The sequence below is a fragment of the Athene noctua genome, chromosome 1 (genome assembly GCF_965140245.1).
Source record: "Athene noctua chromosome 1, bAthNoc1.hap1.1, whole genome shotgun sequence".
NCBI classification, from domain to species: domain Eukaryota; kingdom Metazoa; phylum Chordata; class Aves; order Strigiformes; family Strigidae; genus Athene; species Athene noctua.
This window is the reverse complement of record NC_134037.1, coordinates 87,699,939-87,722,851: the sequence shown is the minus strand read 5'-3', so window position 1 is coordinate 87,722,851 and position 22,913 is coordinate 87,699,939. Positions and strand designations below refer to the sequence as shown.

General features: G+C 39.0%; 1 protein-coding gene across 11 annotated transcripts in view; it reads left to right on the top strand.

The window, feature by feature from the left end:
- RGS7 (regulator of G protein signaling 7) overlaps positions 1 to 15,007 on the top strand; it is a 246,294-nt gene extending 231,287 nt beyond the window's left edge. For 3 of the 11 annotated variants that reach the window (XM_074896832.1, XM_074896833.1, XM_074896841.1), the window contains 2 exons: positions 3,139 to 3,228; positions 14,534 to 15,007. In XM_074896832.1, coding sequence (XP_074752933.1) covers positions 3,139 to 3,228; positions 14,534 to 14,692 — 249 coding nt within the window. In that variant the 3' untranslated portion in view covers positions 14,693 to 15,007. Of the gene's footprint in view, positions 1 to 3,138; positions 4,456 to 4,503; positions 4,558 to 5,375; positions 5,457 to 5,848; positions 5,939 to 9,705 lie in introns of those variants that run through there. The other 8 variants (XR_012632895.1, XR_012632896.1, XM_074896834.1 and 5 more) reach the window with 8 other exon arrangements.
- The last annotated feature ends 7,906 nt before the right edge of the window (positions 15,008 to 22,913 follow it).

Below are 22,913 nucleotides of genomic sequence, written 5' to 3'. Positions count from 1 at the left end.
TATAGAGTCTTCAAGTAGGCTTCAAATAGAGCAAAGCATACAGCGCAGTCAAAATTACATTTTCATGTTCCTGTTTTCTTAATTTTCTTATTCAGTTACATTAAGATAAAAGCTTCCCACACACAGAGATTGATTTCTAGTTCTCAACATCTGTCTCTGAAAGACTTCCCTTGATAGAGGCTCAATGTCTGTTCTCTCAATGCATGTCCAATAAAAGTTATCATTTATAGGAGTCATAGGTTCCCATCATGAAAAGAATATGACCCATGTGAGAAATAACATTTTGTGACAGCTTGTGCAGAAGTATCATATTTCACAGGTGTTGTATACTCTATACCTTATTAAACTACTATCTACAGTAAATTGGGCAAAGATCCTAAAGATCTGTTCTTCAATAATCAGTATTACAGCAGTAAAGAACTGTCTATAAATATCTTATTTCGCTTTGAGGTTCTGATTTAGTTTGAGTATCATCATCAAAAGATACTTTTCACCAGAGCTAGGTTTATGAAAATACTTAGATTTTTGACATTGGAAGTAAAAGTTAAAAAAAAAAAAAAAAAAAAAAAAAGTGGTAAAATACAAATCTTGGCTTTTCTCACAAGAAAAAACAAGTACTTCTTTATTAAATGCAACACTTCATGTGACTTATAACTTAATATTTCATCTTTGCAGAGTTCTGAGAAAAGCAATAGAAAATAATTGGATTCACAGTAAAAGTAGTAGAACCAGTACCATCCTCCCTTTTTCATCAGTGGCCCAGTGATGAAAATTTAATTATTAATGCAAAGTGAAATGGTGTCAAAAGGAGAGATTGAGATCATATCCCTTCAGAATTTCCTACAGCTTGATTATTAGGTCATCATCTTGGGAGTCTGGAGATGCTGCTGCAAGTCCTACAAAGGAGAGAAGGGAATTGAATCAGGGCTTTCTACTTTTTGGGAAAGTGCCTTTGCCCTAAATAGGAGGAAGACTAATTCTACCACCTTTTCATTTTGCCATTATGAGAATAGCAACCAATGATGCAACAGTAAAGCTTTCATTAGACACTATATCATACCCACTGTTTTGAAGCACTCTACATTAAGCTAAACACACAGTTTTTACTTGCATCTGCTGGCCCCCTGGAGATTTAGGAATGCAGAGTATAGCAAAGACATAAGTTACACAAGTAAACAATCTAGCAAGATTAAAGGTTTAAAAAAAGAAGTCTTTGTAGTTGAGTCAGGAAAGGACAATTAAATTCCTTGCCAGTATCCAATTTACTTTTTTTTTTTTTTTTTAAGTAGGTATGAAATTTCAACACCATTTTATTTCCAGATCTCTATTTTTTTCTTTTCCCTTTATTTATGAAAGATACAGAGTGTTCAGTCTTTATGAAGAAGGACTTTTCCTCCTGTCAGAACTCTGCTTATTTAGTCCAGTTCAGCATATAACTTGAACCTGGAAGCCTCTATTTCTCTGGGAAAAGGGGGAGACTCTACCTGCCGTGTTCTGACTTGAAGCTTTAGGAGCTTTACAGAGTGCCCCACCTGAAGTGGCAGGGGTTTGTCAGGACTAGGGCTCTGCCTCTGCAACAGGCTCTTTACAGCCTGCCAGCTGGGAAAGAGACCACTTATAAGCCATTCTGGCAGCCAGCAGGTCATTTACTTGTGGATAAAATGTTTTGAAAAGCATTGCTGGACTTGAAAGATGGCACCACGGAACTCCATGTCAAGTGAAAGTGATACATAGGTAGAAATAGACCAATTGTGCTAAATAACATCCAGCCTCAATTCCTGACCAATGTGTACATTAACAATACCAATACAGCCTAATTTATTCCTTCTTTTACAGGGTTGTTTCTTGCACAGAAATAACATTTTAATGCCCATCACCACTGATAATGAGGAGCAGAGTCCTCTCTGATCTCTGTTGGCTGCATTGGCTGCGTTCTTAGAAACTGAGTGCAAAAAATACTCCCCAAATGAACAAGTCTAAGTTCTGAATATACATCAGAATTACTCTACTTAGTGCAGGAAATATATGAAAGGCACTTAGAATCATTTCTAGAGCTTCTAGCACAACAAAAGTTAAAAATCAGCTTTAATGTTACCTTGCCATAATTTTCAAGCAAGGTGGTTTGTTGTTGGTTTTTTATTCACTGATTTTATGCAATACCAAGCTGAGAAACAGAATTTAATTTACAGGGTTTTGCTGTTTTCTAACTGCTGTACTACGAGTTTCCTATAGTAAAATGTAGATTTTGAGTAAAAACTAAACCAAAAATAGCTAACACAATACACTGGATTTTAAAAAAAAATATTTTGGAGAGTATTTCCTACTCCAATTGCTTTTTCTACAAATCTCTTTCCTAACATTATAGCTAGAACTAGAACTATAAAGTGTCCTACATCATAGATTTTTAGTTTTTCGCATTTTACAGTAATGAGAATTCTGGAAAAAAACCTCACCTCTATAAACTGCCTGTGTCATTTGTTTTCTGCCTAAGGGTTTCCAAATTTTCATATGCCTCTGAAGAATAAATATCTTGGAAATTAGATTAGCCTGGAAATGTTTTTTAATTTGCATATGTATTTTCCTTTTATATTATCAGCTAGATAGCAGGCTAAACACCTGTCAAAGGATGTTTTCGAGAGTAGCCAGGGGATATCCTCCCTAACTTAAACACTTATTTGTGGTGCTGAATTAGAAACCTAGGACTTTTTCCCAGCCTATGAAGTAGGAAAGCATCTCCAGAAACTAATTCAGAAAATCTGATGAAGAAGGATCCACAGGTCCTGCTTTAGTCACTTAGCTAAACTGACTAATGTGAGGGAGGTTTGAAGCTGGTCCTTAAGCTAGGTCTCAGCTGCAAATTCTTAGAAAAATAATTCCATAGTGGAAATGGGGACTATAAATTAAAGAAAGGTGTGTTGTGCTCTTTATACATGAAAAATAAGTGGCATTTCTGCCTTAAAAGTAAAGAGCAATTAGCAATTCAGCCTTAGCTTCAGAACTGCAACCTGCTATCCCATAAGACTTCCTATTCAACCTATGCTAGGTGGTATATGTTCCACAATTAAAATATATATGACCGCCTCTCATTTTGCATATGTCTTCTTCTACGGGAGTAAAAGCTCCTCCTTTCAATTTCAGGAGCACATTTACAAACTGATGAAAAGTGATTCTTATCCTCGTTTTATACGATCCAGTGCCTACCAGGAGCTGCTACAGGCCAAGAAAAAGGTATTGGTCCATCTTGCCTTTGTCTTGCCACTGTGCAAAGCGGTGGTTATGTTTGCAACAATACTCAGTCTTCTCTCCCCTGTGCCAGTGCAACTGGATATCTGGTAGGTGACCAGCTTGGCGTGTTTGGAGGGTCACATACACACAGGAGTTCAATATACATATATGTGTATATATCCTGCATGCGGGCATGTTTCAATAAGTCAATCTAGCAAAACTTATTTTTATTTTTACATCCCATATTGTACTGTTTCTCTGTTATGAAGCACCTTAAATTGCAAAGTGCTTTACAAATACATTAAAAAATAAAATAAAATCCCAGAAGAATAGTCTTTCATGTTTGCAAGTTTACTTATGTAATAATTGTTGTTCTCTTTATTCCACCTATAAAAGATACAGAATGTGTTTAGAAACAATCTTACTCTTATGAATAACTTCTAATTTCGACTATAAATATAGGGGCTTCCTAATTCTGTTTCTTTCCCCTTACATGAATAGTTTTGAGTAGGTTAGGCATCTGACTTGAAAGACTGATCATGTCACACTTCGGCAAACAGAGGCTCATGTCTTGGTATGTAATATATGCTTAGAAAAGTCCAGATTACAAAATGAGTTCTGAAGAGACACAGCCCAGAGTATGTGGCTCAGCTGTGCAATGCAGATTTCTATAATGATAAATAATTTTATTAGTGGGCTCTAAAGAGTAATCTCCTAGAATCAGCTGGGAGCCCTGTGCCTTGCAAAATCAGGGTCCCGATCATTACTGGAGCAAGGTAGTTATTAACACCGTAGCATTCTATTGTTTATAATGACAACCTAAAATTCTATGAAAGTACTGTGTGATTTTGTTTTTTGTTCAAACATTGATTTCTGAAGATCCAATATAGAGAGAGATGTTGAAAATACCAGAAAGCTACAACTGTCTGTGTGAAGTCCTTAAGTTTGTGAATGTCAGTTCATTAACACAAGATGTGCACTTCATTATTTCTTTTTATTTTCAGTTTTTCTTTTAAATTAAAACCAGTTTGATCCCTCTGAAAAATTACTTTTGTCAAATATGATACCTGCTTTGCCCATCCTCTGTTTTGGAGAGTCCCATTACAGCTTCATACTTGTGTTTGCTTCCTGATTTATACAAGCTTTGTTTTGCAGTCCATTATTTCATCGATCCTTCTTTTCTACTCCATTTTTCTTGCTTTTCTTTTCCCCCTCCTTTTTCTTTTTGTTTCTGTTGTGTTTTTTTTTTTTTTTATTATTATTTATTTTAAATTTAAGTTGGAAAACACTCTGGATCGTCGAACATCTTTTGAGAAATTCACACGCAATGTGGTAAGTTTGTTGCCTCGGAAGACTAGTAAACCTGATGGGACATCCTTTCCCCCTCCCCCTCACTGATCCCTACTTTCCCTTTTCGCTTTTCTAACCTGACAGTTAAAAGTGTATTCACCACAGTTTATGAATTTTCCTAGCAATGACAGCTTTAAAATGTACTTTCATTACAACCCCTCCTCCCCAGTCCCTTTCCCACTGACCTCAGTAGTCACACATGGAGGAATGGACCTTTGGGAGTCATGCTTTTTGCATTAGGAAGCATGAAATTCGTCACTTTTTTTTTTTTTTTTTATTTGTAGTAAAGAATCTGTGAAAACTTGTTTGATGTTGTTCCTTTTTCTGGTGCCTCCCAAAATACTAAGTCTAACACAGTTTGAATACATTGGAGTTCCAACTTGTCTCCTTTTTATTTTACTAAAAAAGAGTTTGTCCTATGTTTTGTTTTTTTTTTTAATTTGGCACAGGGAAAAATAAACAATAACAATTTCCCCATCTTCCTTAATGTCTAGCACAGCTTCTTCAGGACCAAAGAATTCATGCTGATGATGCGCAAGGGTTTAATTGGGATTTCATTTTGATAATGGACTACAAGAACTGATTTTTTTTTAACATATAATTTTCAAAAGCTATTTCATGAAGGTAAAGAAATGAAGGCTGGTAAATTTGCTGTGGGCATTCTCGTGCCACCTGCCAAAAGATCCACTGATTTCCTGATATGTGGGATTCTTTTCACTTATCCAGTTTCTTTGGATTTTTTTTTTTTTTTAACATTGTGAAAGTTCAAACTAAAGCATTCAACGCATTTATTTTTGTAGGGCAGAAACATCCCTATTTTCCCATGCCATAAAAACTGTACACCAACACTGAGGGCGAGCACTAACCTGTTATGAAAAGAGGTAGAAAGATCTTGGATTATACTCAAGTTTGTCTGCATTGTCTGTTGAATTGTGCAGGTGACGCTGCTGTGTGTGTGTGCGTCTGTGGCTTTTTCTGTGACCTGGTTAGTGGAGCTGTGTGCGTTGAAATGAAAAATATGAGAGCTTTCAGCAAAGATCATGGTTTTTGTTTTTTAGTTTCTAGGGAAGGAGAAGCAGTTCTCAGAAACTGCCTCCTGTATAATGAGGCTCATGAGTATTTTCCGAAGTATTTAAAAATATATATGTTTATGTGTATACTTTCTAATCAAAAAAAAAGAAACAAATGCAGTGAAAGAACAAAGTTTTGTAAGGCTGTGGGAATATCTCACATGTTAAAACAAAACTGTAATTCTTTAACTACTTTCTTATAGGTAAAGGCTTCCTGTAATATGCTTTGAATCCACTGTAATCAGGAAGAAATTTGGATTCAATGGAACAAAGTCAGTAAAGGACACTAAAAAGTAAATAAACAGCCACAAAGGAAACTATCCCAATGTTTGAAACAAAAACCCCTATATTTTGCATGGTGGTGTTGCCATAGCATGTTGCAGTGTGATTTGTGTGTTGTCTAAGCAGGTTGATCTATAAAACAACATTGTACATGATAACATTAGACGTGATAATTACATGATAATTCCATAGGAAGTTCCATATTAATAAAAGCGACTATGTTAATAAAAGAGAGAGTAGAAAGCAGATAGTGCATCTGGGTCCTCCGAGAGCCAGGCTTTTTCCTAGTGCCACTGCCTGGCAAGCTGCAATAACTAGGTTTGTTCATGGGAGTTTAAACAGCTCACAGATCAGGAATTGGTAAAGAGTATGTAAACAGGTGGCTATGAGGAGAGAAGTAGCAAGCTGCGGACAGATGTGAGCAGAATACAGGACAAAAAGGGAAAAAGTGAAGACAGACTGGGAGGCACTAAAATGAGTCTCCGATTATCCCTCTCAGAGCAGCATTACCGATAAACCAGCAGTTCTGTGCACAAACACTGGAGCATTATGCCCTGCAGGCGTGCCCGATTTTCATCGTGCTAATCTCAGGGCAGAAGTACCAGAATAGCAGGATGCCAGAGATGCAAGACAGGCCAAATAAACCAGCTGTGAGCTAGAAATGGGAATGAGGATTTCTGGATGTGAAGCATTAGTACTTCAGTAGAAGAGGGCAATTCTTTTTTTCACAGAACAAGCTATAAAAAATAAAAACTGTGGTTTTGCTTTTCCTCAAACTACTACCTGTGAATCCGGGTGGAGTCTGTCAAGTCGGGTCAGGTATAAAAATAACACATGTCACTGCTAGATCTATATTCTCTATTAGATTGGCAGCTCTGAGCCTTGCAAATTAATCCAGAATGTCAGGATGCTCAAGTGCAAACCTTTTCTCCAAGCTGACTGAATTCACATCACCCACTGCTCCAGGACCCCTTGCCACCAGGCATCCTTGTTCTTCTGTTCTTGTTCTCAGTTATGAGTTTCTAATATGTAATTATCTACCCTGGTTCCAACCAGCAGGGATGAGGGAAATGTTTCTCGGAATATCCTACAGTGTACTGATTAACTTGTTCAACTGTGAAGTGAGGGACTGTGGTATAGATTTGTTCTTCTGATTAATACAGAAAATAGGTGTGAAACAGGTCTTCTACAACCTGGATAAATGCTGTCATCTCTGAATGATTTAGTAGGATGAAAATTACAGTTTCTCTTCTCCTCTGATGATTTAGAAAATTTAGACTAATTTTCACTGTTTTTTTTCTCACTTGTGTCAAAGTGGGTTTGTATTGAACTAAATTGGACTTCGGTCTTTTCCATTTGAAGTGTTTAAAAAAAAAAATAGTAACCTTGGTTGTGTCTAGGGACTGAACCTAAGAAGATGACCTTGTAATTCATAACCTGATTTGTTAAGATGGAGACTATAAGAGGCTCCCGATCAATAATAATTGAAAGTGGGTTATACTTGCTACAGAAAGCATTTGTTAAACTGTACTGTTAATCTGTACTATTCCTTGAATTAAGTTAAAATAACCTAATATAATGATAATGATATAATAATATAATTCTAGTCTGATGGGGAAAAAATAGAAGTGGAGCTGTATACACAAAAAAAATCCCCTCGGCTCAGCTCTGCATTTCTTTGACATTGGAGAGTTTTCTTTCCAGAAAACTTTCAATAAGTTGGTGCACTTTATGGAAGCCCTAAATGCTCAGCTTAAAAACATCGGCTACTTAGCTTGCTCTGTAGATTTCATAGTGCAAAATTGCTAATGCCTTTGGCGGTCTGCAACATACAACATGAATAGTGTTGGAAACAGGTCTGCATTCACGTACAATATAGATAAGGTAATAGCAAACTGTCATTTGCTGTATGTAATACTTATTACCAAACACTTTATAGTGTACCTCTGAGTAGTAAGCACAGATATTCTTGGTTTGTCTCACTTATTCACACTCACGGGTATTGCATGAAAATACAGAGCACATACACTTCAGCACTACTGGAATGATGCCATTGGATAAGTCCATTGTCTTGGAGTAACACCACGTTATCTTGGAGGCAACCACAAGTGTTGTGCCTCTGAAAGGCATGGGGAGGGAGCAGTGACAGTGTGCTCTGTGCTCCCCACCGGCCAGCTCAGCCCCTCAGGTTTCTCTTTAGGAATAATTAAGTTCTAGTCACCTGCAGCTCCCCAAAGAAGTGAATAGGGAAGCTAAATGCGTAAGTCAGGGAGCAGGAGAATGTCATTGCTTGCTACAGTAGTAGAGAGAGGGAAATCAGCTATTTTAAAAACTGAATTTAAAAACTGAAATTCTTTTGAAGAATTCACATGGGGAAAAAAATCCATATTAAAAAATAAAAAAAATCAGAACATCCTCTACCTCAAGTACTAACATCTGCAGAGAAGAAAACAGCTGAATATTCACTGATGAGAGCAGAGTTCCTTTCAGGAATTGAGGATCTGTGACAGTGGCAGATGGGTAGTCTGAGCAGAACGCCTTTGCAAGCACTATCCTGGTGCTTAGCTGTGATCACCAGTCTGGAAGCCTGAAAGCCTGAAACAAAGACATCTCAGTGCAAGGGGCATGGGCTAATTCATTTCCACCCCATGAAAATTTTCTTGTCCCACCAGGAACCAAGTTCACAGGGTAAGACAGTGCAGTCTTCCTCCTCAGAGCTGCCTCGGGGGACACACTCCATCATTACGTGGTGTGAAGGCTTGAGATGCCCCTGTCAGTGTTAGTTTTATCTACTGCTGCCCAGTTATAAGGAAGGCAAAAAAACGTGCTTGTTGCAAGTTTGTGATGTTTTATGGAAATACAACCAGACCAAATTCAGTTCATATATTAAACTAGAGAGCCATCAGTTGATAATTATCTTCACTCATAACCTCATAAACGAGACCCCATTTAATAACTCTGAGTTTGAAACCATTATATCTTACATTATTTGTACCGTGTCCAGCTGTCTTCTCCCACTTAGCTGAAAGAACCTACTGATCAATGTCCTTCGATATTTTCCCCCTCCAAACCAACAACATTAGACCATTTTCTGCATGAGATGTGAAATGTGAAGGTCATTGAACACAGCACATTTTCACAGACTCAGTCCAATGTCATGTAACATGACATAGCAAATATGTTAAGATCTGTCCCTTTATTGAGAAACGAGGCAGATAATATATTAATTTAATCTGTTAACCAATAATTTTTTCTATATGAACAAGTAGAACTTATGTACACACGACCTACTGTGCCACATCAAAAGTCTATCTAGCCCTGAAATCTTGCCAAGGGATATATTTTTCTCGAGCATAACATTGTGAATGAACTTCAATGCAGTATCAGCTGTGGAATGTCATGTTCAATGTACAGTCATGGAAGAAATCCTAATTGGACTTTTGAATTTACTTACAGGCTATTCCTAAAATTTAAACCAAAAAATAACTAGTGAGAAAAAAAATCACAGACCTTCTTATTTGACGAATACAAAACAATAATAAAAATAATTATTTGTAGAAAAGAAGGTTTCTTACTTTTCAGTAAAGAGATGGGTTATTGATATTTGACTTAAAAAAAATTGATGAAATAATAGAGATTTTTATTTTGGACTAAAAATTTAGTCCAAAAATCTAGTCTTAGAATTTTTTTAGGATTGATGTCCAGGCTAATGAGGAAACTAAAAAAAGCATCCATAGGACACACCAGTGAAGACTGGCCTCCTTGTCCTGTTCTGCAGTGCCTGGAGCTAAGCTGCTGTGCTCTGTGCTGGAAGAGAAGAGCTGAGAAGTAGCACTTGCACAGCCAGGTTCGTCTAAGTGAGCAGCCAGCGCGTACCGTTCGGGTGTTAGGCCAGTGTCTGCCATTTCCCAGTTGATAAACTACCCGAGCCTTAAGCTGTTTTCAAGAATGAGAACTGCAGAGTGGTATAGAAATCTAAGAGGTCAGGTCTAGGACAAACACACTAAAAATATTTGTCTAGTGCATTGGTGCCTTGGAAAATCTTATGTGTTACCCCAGACTTCAGATGGTTATTCAAGTTCAAACCACCCCATCTGGCTAGAGTTTGTAGGTTAAACACAAATGAGAGCAGCTCATCAGTAAATGTAAGGATTGGTGTGAAAGGAGAAAGAAATTGAGTGTCACTCAGTTTGGAATGAGCCAAAATAGGAACACAGTTGCTCAGCCACTGCCTCCTGTATATGGACTGCTCCAAGAAACTCTACAGTCCTAATAAGAAATGAACAGAGGACTGCAAATCCCTGTGATAGGCAGAAGGATTTTCCTGCACATGCAACCACTTAGTGCTGCAGCTGCGGTGACAACTTGTGCCCCAAATTCAGTAAATGCTAACCCTCTCCCCTTTCTTACATGTCTGAAAGAGAAATATACCTGCATGGGTGCCTGAGAGCAGCGTCCTGTGCTGCGGTGGAAATCAGAGCGGAATTCTGACTCCCTGAGTGATGCTAAAGCAAGTCCCCCATGCTAGAGGAGAAAGGGCTGCCTAATCTTGGAAAGGGACTTACTGTTTCTGCTCCTGTGCCTCTCCAGATGTGCTTCTGTCAGGGGCTGTTTATGTACCGACTCTGTGTGCGGTGCCCTCTGATGTCACTTGGGAGCTTTCCCTGCCGGTGCTGGCCGAGCTGCTGGAGTGCTGCAGGTGTGTCGCACATGAGCAGATGGGGAACAGTGAGAGCAAAGAGGGTCAATTCTTGCTCTGCATCTCATTTTGCTCACAGCGGGGTTCACACTGTTTCTCTGTTTCCCAGTCAGATGCATGGAGTTCTTATTTCTAGTTCTACCAGTCTCGGTCCAGGGGAGCAGCATCTGCGCTGGCAATAAGGAAACATGAAAAAGGTGCTGCTGAAGTTGCTTAGCAGAAAGGAAGATAGTTCATCTTCTAAAAGGAAAAGACCTGATCTTACTCTAGCATACATTTCAGCTCCAGCCCCTATATACTTTTTCTATTGATTTCTTGTAAGCCCCATACATACTGAGGTGGTTACTGACTTGTCTGCCGGATTATTTGAGGTGTTAGTGTCATGCTGCTTAAATAGGTCAGTCAACATGTTTGTATTTTTAGAAGCTCATACATCTGCCCATTGTTTTGAAAATTTCCCCCTAAATTCTCTAAAAGTACAGTTGGAAGGACAACACTATGTTAAGCAGTTAATACACTAATGTAGGGACTGAACGCTGGGGTCAATGGATCTCATATTAGATGTTCACTGCAACTGCTGTGCTGCTTCCTCATACTCTGGCTCCTTTCTCAGGTTATGTAACGTGGGGTTTCATTTTGGCTTGTATATTATTAGTAACATTGTTAAACAGTTTGAATTCATGTATCCAAAGTGCACCAATACAGCCAAAAATCCTAATCCTGTTTAGAATTTGGCCACATGCTCCTAAATGTTGATGGCAAGAATATATTGAAAATATTAAGGATCATTCTTCAGACAACTATCAACTACTTCTTCCAACTCTTTTTTTCCAGCTGTTCTTTAATCTTATTGGCAGAGGAAACATTTTCTTATGTGTGATGACTCATATGCTACACATCTCAAAACTGGCCCATTAAATGTAGTTTCCCAAATCAAAATTTGGTTTATGGGAATGCTATTAGTATTGTATCTGAAAGAAATAGGTAGGTTCAGCTCTTAAATTATGACCCACAAGGGATGATCCTTATATCTGTCTATAAATTGAGTAAATCTGGAAATCTCCTAGAAGTGATGATTACAAAACCCTACTATACAGGGCTAAAGTAGAAGTATACTCTGGAGCAGACATTGAAAGAAATATGCTGTAAACTGGAAAATAATAAATCCCTGCAGATCTGAATGAAAAGGTAGGATAATTCTGTATTTGGGGCTGCTATGGCTTCTGTGTATTATTTTCCCAGTCAGAGAACTAAGTATGATTCAGAATAAACATGGAAGAAGATCTCTTAAGGAGGGTATATCTTCTAAGCTGTCACTTTTCCAACTACAAGATAAATTAGAACTACTAATACCTGGAAAAAGAGCATATGCTGTTGTTCAGATGGAGAATTCCTATCTATAAGAAGTGTAATATTCTCCGAGGCAGGGAGGGGATGTGGAGGAGAGGACCATCCAGAGAAATCCTGATCACTGTAGGGCCTAGGAGAAAAAGTATCCAAAGACCAGCAATATCCAGGGAGCAAGTGATGGAGAATACAGAAAAAATTTGTCATGAGAGCTCACTGTGCCTATAGGGGAAAATTCAAATAATACGTAGAATAAGATTATACAAGTCAGATCAACTATCTATAACTAGTTTTTAGGTCAAAAGGCCTAGTTTATGTGATATCACAATTCATTCCTGAGATGCTAGAATTTGGTTATGGTTAATCTAAAAATTCCAGGGAATTTACAAGTCCTAAATAAGTAATTGTTGCAGATAAGAATAAAAAAATATTTCACAGATTTTTATCCCACAAGAGCTTTCACAGCTTTCCAATGTGGCAATAAGCAAATTGTTTTAATAACTAATAGAGAATTCCTGGTTTAATTGTTTAAATTAACTGGTTTATGTAGTTCAGTACTAAGGACAACTTACACATATTTACAGAAAGTAGCCAGGCCTGTAGACCTGTAAAATTAAGCACAAATAACTTAATGAAAGGCAAAAATAAGCATATGCTCAGTATTTTTTGAGGTTATGTCCAGGGCTGACAATCATGAATCATCTAACAAAACACTTAATTTTGGACATGCTGTTTTAAATTGTATTCCAGTGCCACACAGCTGTTGAGACTTTTTTGACTATTTAAAAAGAAAAGATGTCTTACTGTAACAGCTTGCCTCTTGCATTAGAGGAAAACATAATTTAAGGTTTAACAAGTGTCAAGAAGCTGTGAATTTAATGTAGGTAGAAAGTGACAGTTAAAGCTAGATGCAGAGATGAGCGCGTGCCAGGAAGGACATTTCCGTCTTTTGAAGAAGAGAGTATTAATACTGTCAGGTGATATGGTGAACCTGATGGATGAGCAGTCTAGCTGCAGATCATGAGTTCCTTTCAAAATTATATTGTAGGGAAAATATTCATCATAATTTGTTCAACTTGTATTTCAGAGCACCAAGAATAAAATAGTTATTCTTCCTTTTGTGAAGAACCACTCTGATATATTGCATTTGAGCAAATGCTCAAAACCAACTTACAGATCCATGTGAGCATAAATTTAATTGATCATGACAACAGATACTGAATTGTGTAATTCCACTGAGTTAAAATACAGCAGATGACTTAACAACTCATTGATATGGCAGAATAAGTTCATTTACTATTTACTGCAGAAAATGTAGCATCTCTCCATGGTTACAGTATTTCTTACTGTAGTCTCCTTGAAAGTTTTATTTTTCTGAGTTGTGCACTTAAAATGAACAATACAATAAATGTAAGTATTAAATATCTACTGGAGAGTTAGAACCACTTTCTATTTAATGTTTTATGATCTATTTATGTTACATTATCAAGGTATGCCTGTGGTATTTTGAGGAGTGATGTCAGCTTGCTGTGCCAGCACTGCCTCTTTGGATCAGAGTCGCAGTAGGATGGCCCTGGGAGAGCTAACTCCTTTTATGTGGCCTCAGGGGAGCTAATTCCTGTAATGTGGTTTCATGGCTTTTGTCTGGCTCAGATACAGCTCAAATCTGCCTGAAATATACCATAGTGACATACCCTACACCATCCTCTTCACGCTGTAGACCTAACTCTTTTGGGACAGTCATATCTTATTAAAAGAACTTGCTAAAAAACTGAAACTGCATCCTTGTAACAGGAGGAACAATGAGGAAAATAACAATGTGGAAATCCAAACACCTTCAAAGCAGTGTTAAGCAGTCACATGTAATACACCTGACCTTATAAATAGTAAATACGGTCTCAGCAAACCAATAGCTGCATTCCTGAAAAAGCTGCTCTCCTGCCTATAGCAATCTGCCTCTTACTTTCCACCTTAACTTTAAAGTATCTTTTTGTCTTCTGTGACAGAGCTACCGTAGTTTGCACATTCATCTTTGTAGCACAAGGCACTCTTGCTTGTAGTAACCTTATTCAAGTTCTGGGTGTGACTGACAGCAAAAACTTCAACATTAGTTTCTCATCAGCCAAAAGCAATCTCATTCTAAAATGGCCTTTAAATTTGCTGGCTTATTCTGTGAAACAATTTGGCTGGCTGGCAGTGCAGGTGTCTAAGCGTAAGGGCTTCCTGTGGTTTAAGATTTGACAGACTCCAGTTGGTGCCCCTAGTTATTTGACAGTGATGTGGCAACACTAAGTGGTTGCTGATGAACAGGTTTGCAGTGATCATGCCTCTGTTTTCTGTTTTTGTTTTTTGTTTTTATCTTTTCCTCAGGGGAAATCGCTCACATCAAAGAGGTTAACCAGTCTAGTGCAGTCCTACTAAAAGGATCACCTTGTAGCATGGAAGCAGACTCAAATCATTATACATACTTTGTAGCTCACTGATTGCCTGACTCAGAGGACAGTAGAACAAGATGTTGCATGAGCAAGGACCTGACTTGTTTTCTTTTGTGTATACTAAGGCATTACAGACTCCGAGGGACTCTCTAGCCTTTCGATGCCTCCATTTCGAAAACTGTCTGCTCACTTCCTCCTTCATATCAAGCTGGATCTGTGTCTTTTTATTTTCTGCAAGCTCAAGTACAGTGAAAAAAAAGCTTCTGCTAGGCACAGTTTATTAAAAAAATACGTCAATCAAAAACTGGAAGAAATGTAAAAAATGCATATATTAATAAATATACATATGGCATCACATTTATTGCACAATAAATTAGCACAGAAGGTTTCATTTCACTGATGTATTCACATTGAGAAAGAAAGCCTGTGTCTTTGTCTGTTGTCTGTATATTCTCTGTTAATGTTTCTTGCATTTATTTTTATACCATATTTAAAAAAGAACACCTTTTACTCCAGATGTATTAAAGTTGATCCTTTCTCTGTAAATTTGTGTATGTTTATATTGTTGTTTTATCTTTCATTAAAAGATGCAGAATCTCTTTCCTTTGGGAAGTTTGAGATTTTAATATTGAATCTGAAGATTAGCCAAGAGCAAAATCATCCCCAAAAGTTACACACCTTGTGCTTTCTAAAAAGTGACATGAAATGGCCTTTTCTTTCTCTCAGTGACACCTAATCAAACACACTTTATTGATTATCATTTACTCTTTATTTTCTTTTTATCAAGCTAGCAGCAGAGTCCTTTCCATCTTGCTCATCATCACATAAGCAAACCTTTCTTTAAGCTAGGCCTATTCTGTAATAGGGCAGCCTGCGCAGCAATTCAGTCGCTACCCACGGCCAGATGGACTGAACTGCATTTCCTTGGACATGGACAAAGATGTCTGAGAACACAAGTGTATACTTGGTAAATAGGAAGGACAATGTTTCTTTCTCCTTGTTGTCACTTGCAACATTCTAAGCTGAAAAGGTAGTGGTTTGGGAGTGCTAAGATACTGTCTGTAGAGCAAACCTTGGGTAGGAATGCAGGAGGCTGTCATTTTAATTCAAAGGCCCTATTCATGTGTGCTGTTGCATGTCTGCTACTAAGGTTACTCACACAGAGACCTACTGACAGATTTATGAGAGCATGTAGACATTGCCCATGAGGCAGCAGATATGGAGCTTCTGAAACTCAACTGAGCTGGAACCAGAAATCTCTGCTTGGCCTAAGAAATAGCGCTTTTGACTGATAGAGGTGATGCAAGGATAGTAAGCAGAATCTCTGGATAGAAAAGTGATGATGGGAACTAAGTCAAACGACAAAATGCTGATACCTCCAGGGCATCGTAGGGTGCATAGGACAAACATGCCTTTTTAGCAATGCACAGGACAGACTCAGGACAGCCAACTCTAGTACCATCTGTCATACTGACTTTGGTTTGATATTGAGAAACAGGAATCTTGTTTCAAATGGACTGCCAAACTTAAAAATGCACATCCTCACACACAAACGCACAAAGTGGGACAGTCATAGACACAATCAGAAAATAAATTTGCATGCATTAATGCTAGAGTCATCTCATTTAACATCTGATACCTACCTGAGTTGTTGCTGCTTGGGACAGGGCTCCTGCACAGAGCAGTGTGGACAGAAGGAAGCTGGGCTTCCTTCTGCAGGGAGCGCGCACTTCTCCACTGGCTCTGTCAGTAGCCTGGTGCCACCGTAGCCCTGACTGCAGCATCTCTAAAGAGGGAGCTTGAATAAACCCCATATAAAATGCATTATAAATCTCCCAGGTTTTGCTCAATTGGGGTTTCCGGAGGTTTGGGATTTTTGGTTGTTCTTTGTTTTCACATGCCACTGTGTTTCTGGTTTCTAGCTAGGTTGCTTTAAAGTGTCTTAGGTTTTGTTAGCACTGTTCTACAAAGCTTTTATCAGAAAACACTGGAAATGCCCCACGAGAGCTTGATTTTATCAAGAGCTCCATCTAGGTCAACTCAAAATATTCACAATCTAGGGAGGCCAGATGTATTTTAATAAATAGCCACATTGAACCCCAGATCTTAAACTCTGAGATTTAATTTTCCTTTACCATGGAAATGTGAGCTCTGAAGCATAAACTTGGGGCCAGGCAATCCACAGAAATTTGAGCTCTGTATCACTTCTCAGTGCCAGATAGAGATATTTATTTCCAAACTCCTGCTGCCACCAATTGCATCAGCTGGTATATTGCCTGCTTCGCCTTAGGAGTTAACTAATTAGATACCAGTGTCTGCTTTGAAGAATCACTCCCTTCAAATAGCTCATGTTTCAGATTCATGCATTAGGTATTTCATGTAACTTTGCCCACTTTGCCCTAGGAAATACTTTTTTTTTTTTTTTCCCCTAAATTACTCTTTACTTATTCTAGCTCTTTCCTTTCAATAAAGTCTCTATTGACTGGCTGTCTTTCCCTGTATTTACACAGGATTTAACACAATGTCTGTAAAGTAAAAATATGCATTACTAATAAGGATTTCAAAGTAGTCAGAGAGCTGTATTAGGGTTTCATTTGAGCTTAGTTTCAAGTGATGCAACTCCACTGTTACACGAGTGAATTTGGCCCTAAAAAAATCTATCCTACAACCAGTTGATTTTTAAAGGGTTTGTCTGCAGTCTTTTGATAGTTCACCTGATCACTGTCATCTGCCAGTGATACAATACTGGAACTGGAAACTCCAAAAGTAGGCAGAAACTTACTTTTACTTCCTCACAGAGAAGAGCTAAGTGTTTGTTTCCAAATTTATATAAAGATCCACTTCCAAGAATTGAGATTAACTCAGATTAAGACATGTTTGTACAACCACCAAACAGCTGAAGTATGACTTTGGTTACACAATGATATATGTGTTAGGAATTTCAGTGAGGCCACAAGTCTGCTGAGGTAAAAAGGACCAAAAGAGAACCCCAGTCTGAAGGGACCACATTTCTTGTGTCCGGTGAAGAGCCATCAAGCAGTCCCTTCTGACTCTGCCCAGGAAGCTAAAAGACACCCTCCATTGGGTGCTATTAATTGTAATATTCATTAAAATAACCACTCGGAGCTGGGAACTTCCATCTGAGATTTGGGGTTCATCAATCTCTTTCCTCATGCGTACTTATACATAAAACAGCTCTTAAACCTACAGGGGAAAGAAGTGTGTGTTGGCGTTTCTGCACCCTTGAGATGGTTTTGTGCTCCCAGACCAGCCTGGGAAGGAAAATGACCAGGGGGAGAGATGGGGGCTTCCCTGGCACCTACTTGACAAAAGCAAAATATTCACCCATTCTTCTAGAAGGTGCAATTAAAAACTGTCCTTCAACCCTACAAAACTGAAGAGGGTGGAAAAAGGCCTTAAACAGTGATGAGAGAAATTGCAAAATGCTGAGCAGAAAGAACAGTGGAAACTGGCCAAAAACTAATGAGCTGAAGGTGAATACAGGAATAAGAAATGGGAATTAATTGTGGTGACCAGAACAGAACCAACAAGGGAGGAGAACTGGGGAACTGGGTAATTAAGAGCAAGAGAGGCTGAATGCAGCTGGTGGGCTGCCAGCCTTTTGGCCATGGCCGTGCAGAGTTGGAACCAAAACCCAAAAAATCAGACAAGGTCAACGGTGGCTGGCCCTTTAAAACACAACAACATTTTTGCAGTTAGAAAGCGATTAATACCAAATATCTAGAATAGCTTTTTTCAAACTGCACCCTTAATATTGTTTGAAATCATGAGACATAAATGCCAAATAGTCCCCCAAGAAATAACAAACAGGAGGACAAAAACCAGTTCCAGAAAATGAGACCTATAGAAATGCATTTAGGATGTTTATTTATTAAAAAAACAAAAACAAACAAACAAAACCAAAGCAGACAACTAAAGTGAGAGAAGGTTGTTTTCTTTAAGTAACTGGAATGAGGAGTTGGGAATGACCAGTGATATATTTGTGGCTTTTCCAATTATTTATCTTTGTGCCAAGTGATTAACAGGTGTATGAATTTAGATTTTAAAATTATCTTATTTTTAATGTCCCTTCTAGCTAGAGAGGTGCATAGAACTAACACTGGATTTATTAACTTAGGTGCATAAAACACAGGAATTCTGCTAAAAGAAAGTTAATAGCTATAGGGACCTATATAAAATAAGGTTTTAATCCCAAAATGTTCAAGGGAAGTTAGCAACAATTTATTTGAACATATTCTGTGTCTGCAATTTGTTTAAGCAAGTTACTAAGTGGCTGTGAATCATAGCAATCTGCCTTTTGATCTGACTGTGCTGAACAGAGTCATGCTTTTGTCTCCTGTGAGTTGAAAATGGGCTGAAGTTCCAATATCAAAGAGGCAGAGGGGAAGAGAAGACAATCTCTCTGAGGCCAGGCTCCCCCTCCTCATGCTGTTCTGCACTTTGGAGTCCTCAAGTGACATGTGTACAAATAAATGGGTTTTGTTTGTACCGACATCAGCTTGAGGGATGTAGAGTCACTCCAGACAATCATTATCTCTGCCACTATGAAGGTTTTTTCCTAATATCTAAACTAAATCTTCTTTCCTTCAATTTATCCATTTATTTTTGACCGGGCTACTACAATCACTATAATAAAATGTTTCCTACCCTTTGCTCAAATACATAAATGACCACTGCAACATTATGGCCTCCTTTGGTTTTATTACTGGTGTTTTCTGAAGCACTGAGTGACTTCATTGTTCTCCTCCAGGCTGGGGGGTGTTACAGCTTTCCTGGAGGACAGTGCCCAGAGCAGGCAGCAGGGCTCCTATCCAGGTTTTACAGGAGGAGGGCAGAGGAATACTGCTGTACTGATGTCTGTATATACAACTATGGGGCTTGCCCTTTCTGCAATAGATTGTCACCACTGAGTTGTGTCAACTTAGGTGTCACAGTGATGCCCAGATCCTTTGCAGTAAAATGTAGATGTTTTTTCCCCTTTGTGTGTAGTGGGCTCTTCTTGGGTCCGTGAAGCATCTTCGGTTGTCCATTGAATAGCATTCTCATTTTTCAGACCATCTTTCTTTTTTCCCAAGGTCACTTTTCTCTTTTGATTCTAACCTGTGAAATACTTGTAGTTCTTTTGCCTGTGGGTATCTTTATGTGTGGGTGAGACTGAGAAATCTGCTGGCCTGATTCTTTAACAGAAATGCGTGAATGAGAGTGAGTAGCATCATCACTATTTGTCATAAGGGATCTGTATGTGTAAATTTTCAAGAGAAATTGCTGTGACAATAAAGTCTGAGAACCTGCTCAAATGCTAGATGATAGTCCTTATTTATAAGTGTGGACATGGACAGTAAATATCAAACAATATTAAGACACAATTGTAAATGTTACCTTGTTAGTGGCATTTGCACAATTTTTATTGTACTTTTTCTTAGCTCCCAAAATATATTCTGCTGCATTCACCTTCATTGGCTCTTTTTCTGATTTGACTAGATTTTGAAATCTCTCATTAGATGGATCACAGATGTCAGCTTTCAAAAGAGATACTATTTACCACCCTTCGTCAACATTGTGGCTGCTTCTTCCACATGTGTATCACATAAATGAGGCATTTCATTATTCCTATAACTTTTGTAACTATCTCTTTATTCCTTTCTTCCTTTCCTTGTTAAAAGATATGTGGCAATGGCATATTTAATGTAACTTACTTTTCTACCTTTTTGCCAAGAGGAATGTATAACCTGAAATTTATGACCTTTTTTGAGTTCATCTCTTCTGATGCACTGTTCTTTATATGACTCGTCTTTTCTTTTAGACTCTCTTTCTTCTCTCCCCCTCCCCCTCGGTAACATCTTTTTTAGGATTCTCCATCTTTTGTGGTTCTTTTCCTTTGTTCCTCTGATCCTCTCTCCACTGATCCCTCTTGCATGTTCCTACGGTGCCCACTAATGCTCCTTACACTTACCTCCTCTATTTTATCTTTCTTGGAATTGAAAGAAATTACAAAGGAAAAAAGAGAGAGCATTAAAGGAAAGGCAGGTCAGTGCTAGGACTGGGGCTGATGCAGATGTAGAACATGCCTCTGACTGTGGCCTGACCTCAGGGGACCATCCTGCTCTCAGGTGCCTGGCTTTCCCCTTCCCCACCCTGCTCCCACCAGCTCTCCACTCCTCCTGCAGCCACTGCTGCCCCAAACTCCCCTCTCTCTGAGATGTTGATGGGGATTCAGACATAACCACACAAAGGCATTTTTAAATGCCTAATGTACTTCCCTAAGCTCCTCTGTGCATCAGTCCCTCTTCATAAAATCTTTACTTTGACTGGTAGCAGGGTTAAGGTACCCACTCAAAAGCTAGTCTGGCATGACATGGTGTGGCAACAGTCCACAGAGCAGCTCTTCGTAATGTTACCACCTTTGTTTAAACTGTTTGCCAAGTCTCGCCATAAAGCCAGGCTCCTGCACCTCACTGGGACTCCCCTGATCTGTCTGGATGTCTGCGCAGGAGCATGAACCTGCCAAAACAGAAATGGAGACCTGGAGCATCTGACCTTTCCTTTCCTCGCTCCCAAATAAATGTAGCCCCAGTGCCCAAGCTAATGTTGGTAAACAGTATATAAATGTGTATATACTGTGTATATACACAGTATAATGTGTATAAATATACATATGTGACCAGGGCACGCTTACGGGGTCAGGCAGGCCACTCTTGGGGATGGCAAGAGGCAGCTGAGGAGCCACCAGCAAAGTTCCTGGCTGAGAAAGGGGCCTGGGACAATGTCCTGGGGAAGAGGGGACCTGTGCATGGGTGCTGTTACACAGCAGGGACGTCCCTCCTTGCCTGGCAGGGAGGTGTCACTGGGGCCCTCAGTAGGTAGGAGGGATGTGAGCTATTCATTAGCTTAGATGCATTGAACAGAGACTGGTAAAGGGAAGCCTTGGGGTGTGGCTTCCCTGGTGCCCAGGGCTGGGGGAAGGAAGGGGACAGGTACTCATGACATTCACTCCGGGCATTGTGATTCAAAATAAATTGGGAACTTGCATTCCTTCATGGTAGCAGCAAGGTGAGGGTGTCCACAAAGCGATGTAGAGTGTATCAGTCTCTTATCAGAGAAAGTGTCTGTGGGAGGCAGGAAGGATGACTGAAGCCCAAGACTGGGAAATATTTCTAAGTCCTGGTCCATACTGGTCTGGGAGGTAGCTCCAGTGAAGCCAGTGAATGGGCCTATGAAAGTTCATGTTGTACCTAAATCACAGATAAAAGTTTTTTGGGGAGGGGGCATAAATGTAGAATTTCATCAATAGATAGACTTTATTTTAAATGTTCTGGTGTTTTAAAAAGAGACACTATCATCAAAGTAAACTGATGAAGATACAGTGCAAACAATTAGATAGACAATTCTCAATTAAGGAGGGAACTGGTTTCCAGAAAGTCAATTTTAGGGAACAGTTAAGTTTGTAATTCCTAAGTCAGTTTGGGTTGCACTATTTTTCCTTCCTTCACCACACCTGAAGTACTTCAGCAACATTCCTGGGTCCCTGAATAGCAGGGTCTTGCCTAATCTCTTTTCTCTCTTTCCTTCTCAATCATTTTCCTCACCCTTTTCTGTCACTGTTGGAAACCCCAGGCATGAGGGACTGACTGCAGCTGCTCTCCCACTGGTGCATTTGTGTGCAGGAAGAGATTTTCACTTCTATCTTTATTTTCTTCCTGTAATGAGAACACTTGAAATGTCAGACTTTCATTTTGTTCCAGAGGGTTTCTTCCCAGTGCAATTCCTGTTACACAGACCCATATCATCTGCTTTTTCCGTATACTTGTGTGTTATTGACATTCAGACATTTAAAAAAAACAAAACAAACAAAAACCAAAACCAAACCCAAGAAAACACCATGGAACATCTGAAATTTAGGTATTTATTCTGCTGTTGGTCAGAGCTGAGTGGAAGAACAGACGAACAAACTGACTTCTCCTCTCTGCTCAAACACCATTGCCGTGTTAAAATGGCACTTTGGGATTCCCATCTGCAAGGAGCACTGCACATCTGCTGACCTTTCAGTGCCTCTGTTGGCATCTCCCGATGTTTTTTCCTGCTCCAGACTCCCAGTGTACTCCCCCTGAAATGAGAGATGTGAAACTTCTAAGACTGACTTTAAAGTGTAGTTACCCTTTGCTCAGCAGGTACGATTGTACTTGCTAGCTGGAGGTCAGTTGTGGTACCTTTTTGGTACAGTAGCATGGGGTTGGGTTTTTTTGTTTTTAAAGATGGTTTGGACTCCTGCCACTCCTCTGACCCCAGACCACACTGTGTCTGGGAATGCACATTTGCCTGTAGAAAGCTTTTGAAGGCAACCTCTTTCCACCAACAGCATGGACAAGAGAGAGTGGCTTTGATCATTTTGTGTCTTTTAATGAGAAAGAAAAATACAAGGATTTGTAGACCAGAAGACGTCGAGGAATAAGAGAGTGAGGGAGAGAGAGAGAGAGGAGGGAGTGA